The sequence below is a fragment of the Hemibagrus wyckioides genome, linkage group LG04, assembly GCF_019097595.1.
Source record: "Hemibagrus wyckioides isolate EC202008001 linkage group LG04, SWU_Hwy_1.0, whole genome shotgun sequence".
NCBI lineage: Eukaryota > Metazoa > Chordata > Actinopteri > Siluriformes > Bagridae > Hemibagrus > Hemibagrus wyckioides.
In genome coordinates, this window is record NC_080713.1 from 18,401,739 (window position 1) to 18,417,187 (window position 15,449).

Sequence of the window (15,449 nt, forward strand, 5' to 3'; positions counted from 1 at the left end):
ATTTTTGCAGCAACAGTTTGGTGTTGTAGTTTTAGAGTGCTAGCAGTGATGTGTGAATTCATGACCATGAGCCCAAAAGGGTTTTGCGGTTGTCCTGCTGTGCCATTGTACAGCCTGTTTTCATTCTGTTAGATATTAATGATGAATATCTAGGGTAACTCACTCTTTGTCTTGGATCAAGGGAAAGGAAAACCTTGATAGGAAGATACAGGAAGATAAAACTGTAGAAAAAAAAAATTAGTATGTAAATTTTTAATTACCCATTCTAATTTACAATATCCTGTATGTTGTCTTGCAGAAGAAAACATATCAATGCATCAAATGCCAAATGACCTTTGAAACAGAACGTGAGATCCAGATCCATGTGGCCAATCACATGATTGGTGAGTGAACACCTTTGTTTAGTCTGTATGTGTGTGGGTGTGTGAATGTGCATGCTTTGTTGTGAGTGCGTGACTGCTCGCCAGGCTCTCCTCCTTCTCTCCTTTCTTAGCCCTGCCTAGCCCTCTCACTCCCTGCACACAGGTGTGAGACAGACAGGTGAAATGAACAGCTCTATTTCTGGATCGCAGATGTCGCTCTCGACAGCTGTTCCATTGTTTAACACTTGAGTGCGCAGCTGAGGCTGCGGCTGCAGGTCTGATTGCTGTGGTAAATCTTCACCACACAGCCAAGGCTGGGACTACAGGTCTCACTCCTTCTGCAAAGGCCAAAAAATTAGGTCAGCTTTTGTTTTGTCTCTTTCACTTAATCCCAGATATAATTTTAGATAATTACAGACAATGTGTTCTGTAGATTCTTCTGTATAAAAAACATGTAGGATTCAAATATGCTCTAATTGACTGTATGATATATTGTAGTGTAAGAGGGGATTATTATTTGCCAATCGTGCTCTGAGGGATATTATTCCCTGAAAGGAGTACATATTTTTTCAGGGGTCATAATTTAGTATCTACATCCATCGAATTGTCTACTACAGCTTGTTGTTAACAAAAGACAAGATTTAATAGGATTAGACACATGGTTAGGATTAAGACGGCGACATCAAAGCCACAAATAGTCTCTTTGCCTGTTCTAATTGTGCTTTGCGAATGGTCCAACTATGTTGATGAGACGTTAGGGTGGTAATGTGCTGAGGAAGAATGTAGTTATTTTTGCCAGGTGGATGACATTTTCAAAGCCATGGCTCAAAGCAGCAAAGCCATAGCCCTTAGCATTTGCTTCCTGTGTTGCTTATTTTATTCTTTAAGTAATAGTTGCTGTAGCAGCAGACTGTAGCGTAGATTAACGAGCAGGGCCTTTGAGGAATTTTTCAGTACAAAAGGTATAACACACTGAGCTTTAGTGACTTCCCCATACTTCACTGCTCATTTTTAAATGGAACAACTGTCTATTGTACTGATTATGATACTTAATTTCTCAGCTATTCTGCTCTATAACCTTAACCTTCGGGAAGTGACTGACCTTCTTCATGCTCAAACACCCCTACCCCATTATCCATTCATGTATTACCTAAGATCCAGCCCTCTCCTCCAAACCCTGACAATCCAATATGTACAACACTCTAACGGCTCCGCTCTCATTTTCCCCCTTCCCCTGATCATGGTAAAGATAGATGGAGAATCACCTGCCTCTCTGCTGCCATGAAGGAAATTTTGGCTTAATTAACATCATAATTGTCAGAAAAGCTGGAGGAGATTAATTATAGAATTGAGGGAGATTATTTTGAGTGTTCTTTTTTTCATTTTATTATTTTTTTCACCCCCTTCAAAGATTGATGACGTCATAACATAATAAAAGAATGGGCAGAGTATTAACCTTTATCAGACATCGCTTTAGCTGGCAGAAAATTGCAGAGAGATCACAGAGGAGCTCTAACTGCTGCATGCTCTCACTCCACCATTCTCCTTTTTGCCAGAGATTACAAAACAATCATTAAAAAGCTACACTATCTGTCAGCTTTGATATATGACTTCTGAGGCTATAATATGGCTTTGATATTCTTTTATATTTATATAAATATTATATATATATATATATATATATATATATATATATATATATATATACACACATATATATATATATATATATATAAAGAGAGAGAGAGCGAGAGAGAGAGAGAGGGATGTACATGTTTCTCTGTTTCTATGCACTTCTTTCCCATTCTTTTTTTTTTGCCCTTTCATCCCTGCCCATTTACACATTCTCAGCTGAAAATATAATTGACGAATTTTATACACTGATAACACCCACACACTTTTTTCGTTTTTTCTTCTTTTTTTTACCTTTCTTTCTTGCATGTTTGCTGATACACCTTCCTGTGTCGCTCCATCACAACCCTCCTCCCAAAAGTGTAGGTGTGATCATACCTCACCACCCTCCCACCCCCTCTACCTCTCCCACCCTCGCTCTTTCTTCGTCTCTGAATGATCATTACCGCAGAGATGACACCTCATCTCAATCAGTTTAACCAGTCAAACCTGCAACATCTGCTCCTCCTCTCTTCTTCATTCTTCCACCTGCGATCTCCCCTCTGCTGTGCAGTCACGCAGCCTGTGTCATTTCCTTTGCCGTCACTCTGCTCCACTGGCAAGACCCCCTTGAGTTAGGGATTCAAATGTACCAATCTCACAGTACAACCTCCTCCTCCTAAGAATATAACTATGACTATATAGCAAGGAGAACTGAATAAGATAGGTACCACGTGCATTTCTTTCAGTTTCAAGTATCTTACATGTTGTTAGTTGAACAGATTGATTGGGCTCAGATTTTAAGCTACCATGGTCTCCTGAAATGGAAAGATGGGAATGTTTACATTTATTTTAAATATTCTGATTGGTGCATAGGATATTCTGATTGGTGCAACCAATGATGATTAAAACAGCATGATTTTTCATTTGTCTTTAGTAACTGCTGTATCCTGGTTTGGGTTACAGTCTATTCAAAGCTTATACTAGGAGCACTGGGTTTGACAGAAATATCTCCAAATAGATAAGATGTCAGTGCATCTCAAGATCCCATGTACACCCACATACTGTATTAACACTCATTCACACCTGGGGCAATTTAACATAGCCAGTCTACCCACAGACCTGTTTTGGGAGGTGGGAGGAAACCAGAGATCCCAGAGGAAACCACACTGACATGAGGAGAACATACAGAGAAACCCAACACATATAGTAACCCTTACTCAGGATCTAACTGAGAGGCAGCAACTGTATTACGATTAGTAGTATAATTTTTTTTTATGCATAATTTTTTAACATCAATTAAATTTCTTTAGTGATAGCCTAATAGCTAGCAATCAACTTAACAATTTGTTTCCTTTATGCGTTAGTTTGGCTTATCCCAAGGCAACCCTGTCAATCTTATCTTCAAACATTAAAATACATTTTAGATTAGAAATGTGTCAAGTATTAACAACATACACAAAACAAATTACTGTCCACATACAAACTATTGACAGTGTAAGGAATAATTTTTTGTCCATGAATATTCAAACCATGAATATGAAGATAACAACAGCGATGCAGATCTTGTTTGCTTAATTCTTAATATCCTTCTCAATTTATAAAAAATCTCAGAAAAAACAATGGATCAGGAATTAGATTGTTTCACTGTCAGATCAAGGATTCACACGACAGGTACACAGTATGACAGGCTTGTACAATTAGGTTTGTTTGCTTTAATTAAAATACAGCTATAACAGTACAAAGCTGGTTTGTGACAGTGCAAGTTAACTTGTTAATTATGTCTCAGTAAAGTGGACAAGAGTATTAGTGTGTTAGGTGTGGACTGATCTGAGGTCAATATGAGTTTGCAATTACAGAGGGGGTACACAGTAATTCTAGCCATGGCTGGAGTGCCTTAAGGGAGGGTGATTTGCTCAGAACTAGACACTTCCCGCTGTATAATTCAATCCTGATAGATTTCTGTTTCCTCTCACACAAAAACAGAGATGTTTTAAATCCATCACACATGCTGAGGATGTTGATGACTAAAAAAATAGTCATCTCCTTTCAGATCCTATCTTTATTTCTCTCTCTCTCTCTCTCTCTCTCTCTCTCTCACACCTTTATTAGTGAATTGAGACAATCTTTTCACCTGTTCTGCCAATCTCTTCCTTTTTTTCTCTCTCTCTCTTTTTGTTATTCTGTCATAGTCCGGTTTAGGGCTTGTGTCAAGAAGGCTGCTGGGGTTGGGGTTGATCACCCCCTCAGTGTCATGCCATAAAGCCAGTGCCACTTATTATGCCATCCTGGCAAGAGATGCATATAATCACAGTAATAAGACTGATAATATTCCATCCTGTCCACAACCTCATCCTAAATTATGGAAGGATCGGTTTGGGCCCTCTCATTTCTCCCGTGAGTGACAGCAAGGCACTGCTCTGTATTATGATACCTGCTTTACTGAGGACCTGCAAGCGCCAGGAGGAAAGCACAGGAAAAGAAAGGAATGGATTTGCTGCTACAGGTTTACACGGAGACAAAATGACGAATGAATGTCACACAAAAGAAGAGTTCAGCTAAAAATCTTTGTGTCACGACTGTTTTAGTGCTTGTTAAATACGGATCATTGTTTATAGTTTAACTGAGGTTCAGTCGGTTTATATTTATTTAAATATAGCAGATCCCCACTGAGCTTCAAGGTTCTCTGCTAGGCTACCCCCACAAGGCGTGTGGTGTGTGTGTGTGTGTTGGTACACATCACAGAAATGCCAGTGCTAAGGTTTTAATTTTAGCTTCCGTTTAACGCTGCCCCCCTTGGTGGCTCCCCAAGCATTGTGGCGCACCCTACTGGTGGGGGGGGGGGAACCGTGCATCCAACAATACACACACATACACACACTCATAGCCAAAAACATACACCCGCACTCACATGCTCTCACACCTGCAGGGGGCATCCCGAGGGTCTGCAGCTGCACAGCGGAAAACAATAAAGCCCGCAGAAAAAAGGAGCTGTGTTCCTGAGAGACCCCCACACACAAAGACAGACAGAGAGAGAGTGAGAGACAGAGAGAGAGAGAGAGAGAGAGAGAGATTTTAAGTAGAGCGGCAAACAAAGCAACAAACAACACAGAGCAACTAAAACAATTCATGGAGGATTGAGGCCTACGCTGCTTCCTGTGCTCCGAATTTGACATGCACTTGACATTCCTTGTGATAAGGTGAGATGTTCTGGAGCGTTTCCGTTTTGCTAGGCAGTGCAGCCTCACTGCCTCTGTTCTTTGGTATGTTTGTTCGAGCGTTATAGTCTCCTCAGGGCTCTGCTGTTTTTCTCTAGTTTTCCTATTCTTTGAATGTGTGGGCAGAATGCTGAAATGTGTGTGTGTGTGTGTGTGTCTGTGGATGGACAGAAGGAGCAGCGGAAAGGGACTTACTCATTTCACCTCCCTCCCCATTCTCTCTCTCTCTCTCTCTCTCTCTCACAAACACACACACAGACACACACACGCACACACCCCTCTCCATACCGCTGTTCTGTACGTCATGAGGCAAAGCATGCAGACACTAATGCCGCACTAATCACCAGTGCCCAGAACTCACAGCACGCCCACTCGCCTCTCAATCGCCCTTAATCAGCCAACACATTTCAATTAGCATATTGTGTTTAACCTCACTTTCATCTGCCTTTATTAGTGAATTGAGCTGTAGTCAGCCTCTTCACCCCCCTCTGTCCATGTCTGTCTCTTTCTCTCTCCCTCTTTCCCTGTGCCCCTCTCTGATCGTCTGACAGATAGACAGAAATGTCGTCTGTGTAGTTTGTAGTCTGTAGTCTGTGTAGAATTAATGCATAAAAGAACTGCGCAAACAATGATCTTCTAACAGTCATCATTTTTCCTCTTATTTGCCATCACATTAACACAGCACACCTAAGCTACAACTTTTTTCCCAAGTCTACAACTTTTGCCATTATGTAAAAACTAAGGAAATGATCTCTTTAGAATTTTCATGAAAGTGCCAGTTTGTGACAATTTCAATAGCTAAAAGTGCTATGCTAAAAAAAAATGGCATGACTGAACCTAGATGAAACTGATTTTACTGTAGCAAGATATTCCCTCTAGCCAGGAGCTGTATTAACTTACTGGCAATTGTTAGTAACCACTGTATTTATGATAACAATTTTACTCTGGCACAGAGATACAACTGTGTAAAGAAATGAAAAGCATATGTGGAAGCTGCTAGTGGAATGATGCTTTCATTTGATCTTACATCACAGTTCATTTTTTTACAGCATAAGATAGTAGTTACTCATAGGCGGGCTGAAAGTTAGACATGTAGAGAGGAAGTAATGCTTAAATTATACCCATGGGATTTTCACACCTTAAGGTCAAGTTTGCCCTAAACAAGGGTGTATCTCAGTTATGGTCTATTTAGACTGTTAAAGTAAAAGCTCACATTCAATTAAAACATTTCTCAAGAATCAGTGACATGAAATAATTTTTGTAGAATATCTACTCAAGCCAGGAACAGTATTCAGTCAATCTGACTGACAACCACTTTATTTTATTTTATTTTATTTTATTTTATTTTATTTTATTTTATTTTATTTTATTTTATTTTATTTTTATTTTTTGACATAATATTCAGTAACCACACACAAACAATTTTGGAGTACCATTGATATCTTTAAAATGCTATAAATTGTCCAAACTTTTTTGGTACTCTATAATACTACTGTAGTGAGAAGAGCTTTTTTAATGCAACTTTTTAAAATTGGCAATGCTAAAATGTGCATTTTATTGTTCTTTTTTCTTTTTTTAATCAAATATATATATTTTCTTTTATTAAAAATGTTTTTTTTTTCTAATTTTTCTAATTGAATATTTTTTTTTGTTAAAAATGTTTTTTCTTATTTATTTATTTGATTGTTTGTTTGTTTGTTTGTTTTTGAGGAAAAGTACTTGAATTGGCACAGGATTCTTCCCAGTGATGATGCATATGTAATTACATTCTACGATAGCTGTAATCATACTCAATGCACATGAAACGAAGTGGGTTTTGCTGGATGTCACACAATGCGTCTTGGCCCAAATCTGCAAAAAATCTGCTGTAATTTTGAAAAGTTCCCTTTGAAAATCACAGAGTTTGCTTGATTTTGCGATCATTTTTCAGCAACTGCGCAATTGTGGAATCCTGGAGGGGCTGGCCGGTTAATTGGGATTTCATTAACCTGACACAAATTTGCAGAGATAACAATGTAATTATTAACACTATTAGGATTGTTCATGAGGAATAGTATACAAGGCTACAATTTGGTTAAATCTTGTGTGCTTTCATTTCATTGTGCCAAACTTAAATTTTGTATTTTTAATGTCACTTTTTTCCGCTCCCTCATATTCTAATTGACAACATTTTTCACCTATTAAATGTGCTAGGATTCATTAGTCCATGTCCTCTTAGTTTAAAAGGTGCTTGGTTTGGGAGGGTGTGGAAGGGGTGGGGCGTGGGCTCTGGGGGATTTGGAGGGGGTCCCATTCAAAAACACCTGCTCCGAGAGCGCTACTCAATTTGCACTTAGTATCCAGGTGTGAACTGTCACAACATTAATTTTAATCATTTAAATGGGCGTACAGCAAACCTAGTTTTAGGTTGGAGTAAATATACATACATCACCATGTTTGCCTAATCCATATAAGACATACCAACCTGTTTAAACAATACACAGCTTAGAGAATCACATTCAACTGCAGTATGTATGAGATCCATCATCACCCTTCATCACATTCACAGTGAATGATCCTTCCCACCCATCCCATAATAATCCCCATGTCTGTACCATGTCCCCCATCTAACCCCCATATGATCATGGAGCTGCTGACTAACTGTCACCCTGCCTTCTCTTTCCACCCCTCCCTGCCTGTCGGATGTGCCTCAGGAGAGCCCGCCCAGCTGCCATCAGGTTTGTCGCCCATCTCTCTCCATAATCCCCCTCACAAACACACACACACACACACACACACACACACACACACACTGCACAGGAGTGCAGGAGAGGGACCTATTACTAGATGGGAATAAGTTATAACTAGTGGGGATAAAGTATAGAAAGCGATGCATGTCCAGTTCACTCATAAGTTTAAGAGAATGGCTGAGCATCTCATTTCATTCATCCATGCACCTCCCATTTTCCACTTTACGTAAATATTCATTCACCTCCTATGTGGTTGTTTTGTGCATGAGGCGGGGCAAGGGGCATGAGGGAGAATACACACACACACACACATACACCTGAACAGAAGAGCTCTCTAGAGATTGCAGCTAATGGCACGTCTCACTCCTGACTCTTACTTATTCATCCCAATGAGCCCGATGCCTGAAGCATGAAGTGCACCAGTCGCCATGGCAACATCACACACCAGACTGCCATTTGACCCTGCAGTGATGTCACAGTGTATTCGTGCCAATATTGGTTATACCTCAATGATTATATAAATAATGGGACAGTGCACTACAGACCATGTCAGATGAAATTAGATGTCTGTAAAATGACAAATTTCAAGGTTCAGAGTTTAGAATAAATATGACAGATGTCTGAATTCTATCTAACAAGCATTAGAGTATACATGGAGAAATCACTGACTGCTCCATGTGTAGCTGTCATTCATGCCTGTATCTGTGCAGTGGGATAGAGACAAAAAAAATCCTGCATACCCACCCCCACACACATGCACATGCGCGCACATGCACGGCAGGTGATACGGACCTGGTGTGTCCTCCCTGTGTCAGTGAAGATTTAATGAGGCAGCACTCAAGAAGCTTTAGAAGTCAATGGATGTGGATAATGCGGATGATAGCTCACTCCGCTAAGTGCCTGTGTGAGTATCAGGAGGGCGTATGAGTGTGCGCGTGTGTGTTTGAGTCTAGCCTAGGGCCATGTGCGTGTGGATGTAGACGCCACCACCCCTCATCACTACACACACACACACACACACACACACACACACATATGCACGCACACCTTTATTGAGAGTACAGCAGTCTTTGAAGTGTCACTAATATCAGCCACTGATATCTCTGTTGTGTGGAGTGACATACAAGTGAAGAAGTTCAAATTGCCTCAAACTCTTCATGCTAGAGGACAGTGGGAAATCCAGTTGCTCATAATACTGCATCTAAACGTGTAGATTGTAATGGTTTGACTGTGATGTGATTGGAGTTTAAAATGCCTAAGAAAAACTGATTGAATGTACACAGTTTACATTTAACATCCAAACAGAGCTACTCAACATTGCCCTTACTCTCTCAATAAAAAAAATCAGGGTTCCCTTATGCCTTAAAAAGAAAAGTTTGATGTAAATTATTAAAACTAAAAAGACGACACCTTTTAACAGTAAATAATTAGCTTCTTCTTAGCTGCAACTAGAGAATTAGGTATATTTTATCCTAATATTGAATCCTAACGTCCACAAACCTTTCTGCCATACTATGTTAGCTAACACATGAGGACATTTTGTATGCATGCCTCCGCCTTCAAACATCAAGAAATCTCTGAAATAACAGATGTAAAGGTTTATTCGTCTGGTTACGATATCTCTGCAGTGAAACACTGGTTGTGTCACACTGGTCAAGTGTTTTTAACTATTTGGTAAATGTGCAGAAAATTAGCAACAAATCACAGCAAATAATCTGTGGTGACGTGAGTGAACTGAGGATGAGAGATGGGAACGGTCGAGCCAGGTGGGCACAGGTGCTTTCTTTATGAATACAAAAAGGGTTTTATGGCATTGCAGGGCTGCCGGGCAGGTCTAATGGCTTGCTGGTGGTGTAGTGGTATCCTCTGTGTGCTAAATGTGTGACTGTGGGAACAGATGAGGAGCCCCACATGCACAAACCGCAACACCTGGAACTAGCCAAGCGGAACTTCCAAGGGGCCAGGCGCGGTCGCACTGGGGGCTATCATAGAGGGTGCATGCTGGATGGAGCGAAGGGAGGGATAAAGGGATGTGGAGTAAAGGCAAGTGAAGAGGCCATGATTCAGAAGAAAGGTTGGATGACGTCAGTGTGTTTACACAGTCAGTTACTCGTAATTAGCAGCACCCATCAATCATCTATATGTATAAACACGTATTTACGTATGCATGTTTTTTTTAATCATGTTCTGTACATCCTGTTTTTCGACTTTTTCCTTATTCCTTTCTTGGAGTAGCCGCCACAAAGGATGCCACGTTGAAGAGGGAGAGGGAGAGAGAGAGAGGTAGAAATGTTTTGCCCAAATGTTTGTTTGCAAGGCTGAGTGGCGTCTGATCCCCCTGAGAGCTCATTTTGCCACGTTTGCGCTTGATTTGCTTCTTATGCTGTTTATTAAAAGTAATTACAAGCTGTTTGGAGATCTATAAGAGAACAGCTCAGGGGGAGCCTCCTCCGAAAGGTGTGGGAACAGAATGGAAAATCAGCCACACTAGTGGCCAGTGCCGCTGAGACAGTGCAGATCTGTGTACAGGTGTGTCTGAGTTTGTGTGTGTTTGTGTGTGTGATGTGTGTGAATGAAGAGAGCCACTAGATTGTGCACCAGACACATGTTTCGGCACAAGTGTGTTATTCCTGGTGTGTTTTGATTTGAAAGTAGCTCATTTTGCAGTCGGAGGGGCCTTAGTGCGCTGTTGTGCTGGTGTCTTGGAGCGTGTGTGTGTGTGTAAAGAACTCAGGTAGCTTTGGTAGGGGTGCACCTGCCCCTCTCTGTTCCCCATCCCAGGCCCATCCAGGTGTATCTGATGCAGCTGCTGTGCAGGGGAGGGTGGGACAACTGCACGAGCTGCTCGGCCTCTACTCCCTCTGCCGAGCTCTGCGAGTTAATTGTTAAAAAGACAAACAAGCCTCCCGCCTTTGTGCACCATAATGAACGCGGGCCAGCCGCAATTAGCTCCTCGCTTAATTCGTTAAGTATTCTGAATTTATTTTCTCGAGCGACGCCAGCATCTGTCGCAGCTGGTGGAAGAAACTTACACCCATGTGACACAGCGTTAAGGGAGCGTGCATGTTAGTTTGGCATGATGGGTACAATCTGATTACTAACCAACTCAGACTGTGGAAGCAACAAGAGTTGCTAAAAAATGTAAGAGGGGAATTGTAAAAACATAAATCTACAGTATGTGGTAGTGCATAGTGGTAATAATCCTATTTCTAACTGATGCGTTTGCATTAAAATGTTGTTGCACATACAGCTTTCTGGCTGCTTTATGCTTTTGGCATTGAGAGTCATTGTGATCAAAAATCATATATCATCATATATTCACTAGCAAGGCTTTAGAGCAGACAGGCTGTATTTAAATAGCCTCACTTCTTAAACTGGCTCTGCAAACACGATATGGGCAAAATGTAAAAGCAAATAAAATATTTTCATGTCATTTGTGGGAACATAATTTATGGCTTCCTACAAAGAGAATTCTTAGTGATACGTTTTAGAATATTTTTTCGTGATATAAGAACTAAAATTTCAGTATAAGAATAATGTTTGGTGTGAAACCTAACTGAAGCTCTTGCCCTGCATCTCTGTACATGAACATCATTTAAAGTGATGTTACTGCTTTGCTACATCTCCCTGCCCTAGCATGGGGTGATACAAAGAGGAAAGGTCACCTGCAGAACATTTGTGATCAAAAGGTGTGTGTTTCTCTCCAGTTCTGTCCTGCACATAAAGCCTACCTGATAATTACCATCAGCTGTCTGATATGATCATGCCTCTATACATGAGCTGTGTGTGTGTGTGTGTGTACGAGTGTAAGTAGGAGGAATCTGCGCATGTCACAGTTCATCAGCGCTCTTTGAAAGATGAGCAGATAAAGCAGAAAATGCTCTTGATGGAAGGAGGGAGCACAAGGGTGAAGGCCTATATGACTGTGTGTACATGTGTGTGTGTGTGTTTGTGTGTGTGTGCGTGGGTGTGTGTGGGTAGACAGGGGCCATCTGGGGACGGTGTCTTCAAAGGCAGCACTCTGAGGAGTAGAGAGAGGTGCCTCCTTGACAGGAGCTTCCAGCTTTGATCCAAGACAGAGAGCACACAGGGGTTAAAAGAAAGAATGATGGAGTGAAAGAAGAATGAAAAAGGAGTATGCCTGCGAAAGGAGAGACAATACTCTATCTAACCTGAGATAGGGTGGATCTAAAAGACGGTTTTGCCCTTAAGCTACACACTGTTGCACACTCTGGTTCTCTTAGACTTTACACTTGCTATGTTTAAAATGAAACATTAGCTGTGTGTGTATTGCTCAGAGCCAGCTTGTCAAACAAAAGCAAGGCATCCCCTTTATTTTAAGCTGTAGAGGGAAGTTTTGAATGACGCCGCTTTTCTGTCTTTGAAAGTGCAAACCTCCAGTGAAACCTGCACCTAGAATGCATATTTCAATAAGTTCCTTGTCTTGGCATAATTGCTATCTGATTTCTAGAACTTTTTATCTCTCTTAGAGATGGGTGCAGGTTCTATCTAGCCTCTGATTGGTCATTCAGGGTTTCCCTATAAACTTTGCAAACACTTTGGGAACTGAGGACAGACAGCGTATTAGAGTGGTGTGAGAGAAATTACATGGCCTCATGGAGAGAGATCAGTGATGGAGGGGAATGACGGAGATTTGTCAGGAAGCGATGGACCAGACAAAGACAAAGGGAGAGGAAGGAAAGTGGGAACACTCTGGATCAGTGTTTTAGCCGTGGTGTAAAGGGAAAGGAAGAGAGACCGGTCGGCTGGATGGGGCAGGCACGGATGGGGTAGGCTGACCTTCGGAAAAGGATGGAGAGAGCTGAAGAGAGATCGAGAGAGGAGGATGAGGCAGGCTGACAGGGGCTCTACTGGTTTTTGGCAGGCGCTCAGTCTGCGCGGCGAGCAGCTGGACTTCATTAGGCGCTGGTGTTAATTACTGGGACCGGGCTGCAGCCGCCCGCCTGCTCACACAAAACACTTGCCGTAATTCAACCAGGGGTCACCTTGAAATTGATCATTTACCATGATGGAGACCAAGACAGTGGATGAGTGCATGAGTGCATGACTGGAGTAGAAGTGAGAGACACAGACATTAGTGTAATCTATGTTTGCTGGAGCGAGAGCTGGGAATATGCTCGGAGCCCTTCTCTCTGTAGTGTCCTGGTCCAAGCTCTGTTCTCAGACCTCCTGTTTAAAAGCAAATGCCCAGGAAAAGATCACAGAATAGTTATTTTTCGATATCTAGAAAAAGTCTAATACTTGAGATGACTGATGTGCACACACACACACACACACACACACATTCATGCTCACACACATTCATGATCGTACATTAACTGTAAGCTGTTGTCACACAGCGCAACATATGGGTTTGTCTTGGCAACACAAGGGTAATTACAAGATACTGTATGAGGACAAAGAGAGACAAATGGGAAAGGCGAGAGGGCATCAGAGACATGTCGGGGTAATAGTTTGCTTTTCTTGCCTGCTCCCCGTATACCAGAGGTGTACAATACACACCTTTATTCCACCTTCTCCCAAAACAAATGTCTGCCACTCTCTGCTCCCTATAATACAAAGGTCTAATGCAATCTCCTACTTAATTCTCAGCCATGTCAGTTTTCCAGCCCTTCTCTCTTTTTTTCTTGTCTCACTCCACTCTTTTTTTTCCCTGCCTCCTCCCTGAAGAAAATCAATGCATTCTGATTTGGTAATTTCCCATGGTGCCGAGCTCTGCGTTCCCTGTGCTGAGAAAGGTGACAAATCCGGTCATGGCGGTGCAAACCTCTGTCCAACCCAACACCCCCCACCACCACACACACACACTACACACTCTTACTCTGTCTTTCCCTAGCTTTCTCAATTTTCTTCTACTTCTGTCTTCCTCTGCTTTTGTTTTGATTTCTCTCTCTCTCGCGCTCTCTCTCTCTCTTTCTTGCTCACTCTCTCTGGGCGGCTGCGGCGCTCACTTGAATTTGTTGGAATTTCGCAGCCCTTCCCGGTGCTCTGGTGAAAAACACTCATTTGTGACGGTGCCAAGCTGCTAATGGCGGATGGCGGGGTCTGTGCCGAATCCCACCTCCGCTCCCCTGCGCTCGTTATGGCCGCCACGGCACGCAGCGCACCCCTCCCCTACATCTGCCAAACTCAGCTGCGAGGGAGCGGCGTAATTATCCCGCCGGAGCCACAGACGCCTCCATGCCGTCACAACTGGGGCTTCATTAGAGACCCGCAAGAGTGCCCCCACGTGTGCGTGTGCATGTGTGTGTGTGTTTGAAAGAGAGAATGTTTATTTGAGTACATTAGTGGATGTCCTTCGTGCGCTTGTGCACTGAGACTAGTGGAGCGTGGATAGTTTGTCACAGAGTTTTGTGTTGATCTGTTGAAGTGGGCAGTTGTGGGTTTCTTTTTTATGTTTGTGTGTCAGGGTGTGTGTTTGATCCCGGTCTTTGCTAATATGCTAGTGATACACAATTAATGAGTGTGCGGCTTGTGGGTGTGCGCAGAGCTGATCAGCAACTCTCCGAGGTAATTTGACTTCTTAGAGCTGTAGACCCCTGTGCCAACACCACAACCCCCCAGCCTTAACCGAGCTTTTCCCACAGAGAGACAGCTTTACACAACCTGCATTCCCTCATCATAACACAAACATACAGGCAAATAATTAACACACACGCACAACCTATGAGAGAAATATATGCAATAATATCAAATAATATGTTTATGAAGTATATGAAATATACATATCTGCATGTACTGTAGGTGTTAGGATGTTAAAAAACAGGCAGGACATTCCCAGACAGGAACCAACAAACCTTGGAGTTCTAGTTCTAAGCCATTTTGACTCAAAAGAAGAGACACAAACGGTCACAATGATGGCAGTAAAAGTGACTGCTGCATGATTTTGGTCTCAGCGTAAGAACCAGATGAAATAAATGAACGTTAAATGAACATTGTTATTTTACTTGGTCATTTAGTTAAACAGTGTACATTAGCTGTAACAACATTAGCAGAGAAAAGGCTGGGTTCAAAGTCAAAAACACAAATCAGCATTGTGACTAAATTATAATTATTTTCACTTCATATTCTAAAATTGTATCTTGTTGTAAAGGGCAATATTATCACACTCAAATCCTCATTGAAAAGGAAATAACTATTTCTATTCCTTTGTGCTGCATTTGAGTCGTTAGTCATTAGATCAAGCTGGTGCTGTTTTTAAGAATTTTAACGTTTAAGATGGCACCAACAACAATGGAAAAATATTAATAATTGTAGGATGATTTGTGAAGCAGTATTCATAATAGCTGGCTGGTAGCAGACGCTAAACGCTACACAAGTAAACCTTTAACAAGTTTTTCATTGGCAAAAAGATTAGTACATTCTGCAGTAGATAAAGTTTATTGTGTGCATTCAGTATGTAGGTCAAGTTGTGTGTGTGTGTGTGTGTGTGTGTACACCGATCAGGCATAACATTATGAGCACTGACAGGTGAAGTGAATAACACTGATTATCTCCTCATCATGGCA

The 15,449-nt window shown here is 41.7% G+C and overlaps 1 protein-coding gene across 5 annotated transcripts in view; it reads left to right on the forward strand.

The window, feature by feature from the left end:
• znf423 (zinc finger protein 423) overlaps nt 1-15,449 on the forward strand; it is a 144,418-nt gene that overhangs the window by 75,629 nt on the left and 53,340 nt on the right. For 4 of the 5 annotated variants that reach the window (XM_058387558.1, XM_058387559.1, XM_058387562.1 and 1 more), the window contains 2 exons: nt 299-383; nt 7,885-7,908. In XM_058387558.1, coding sequence (XP_058243541.1) covers nt 299-383; nt 7,885-7,908 — 109 coding nt within the window. The remainder of the gene's footprint in view (nt 1-298; nt 384-7,884; nt 7,909-15,449) is intronic. The other variant, XM_058387561.1, reaches the window with a different exon arrangement.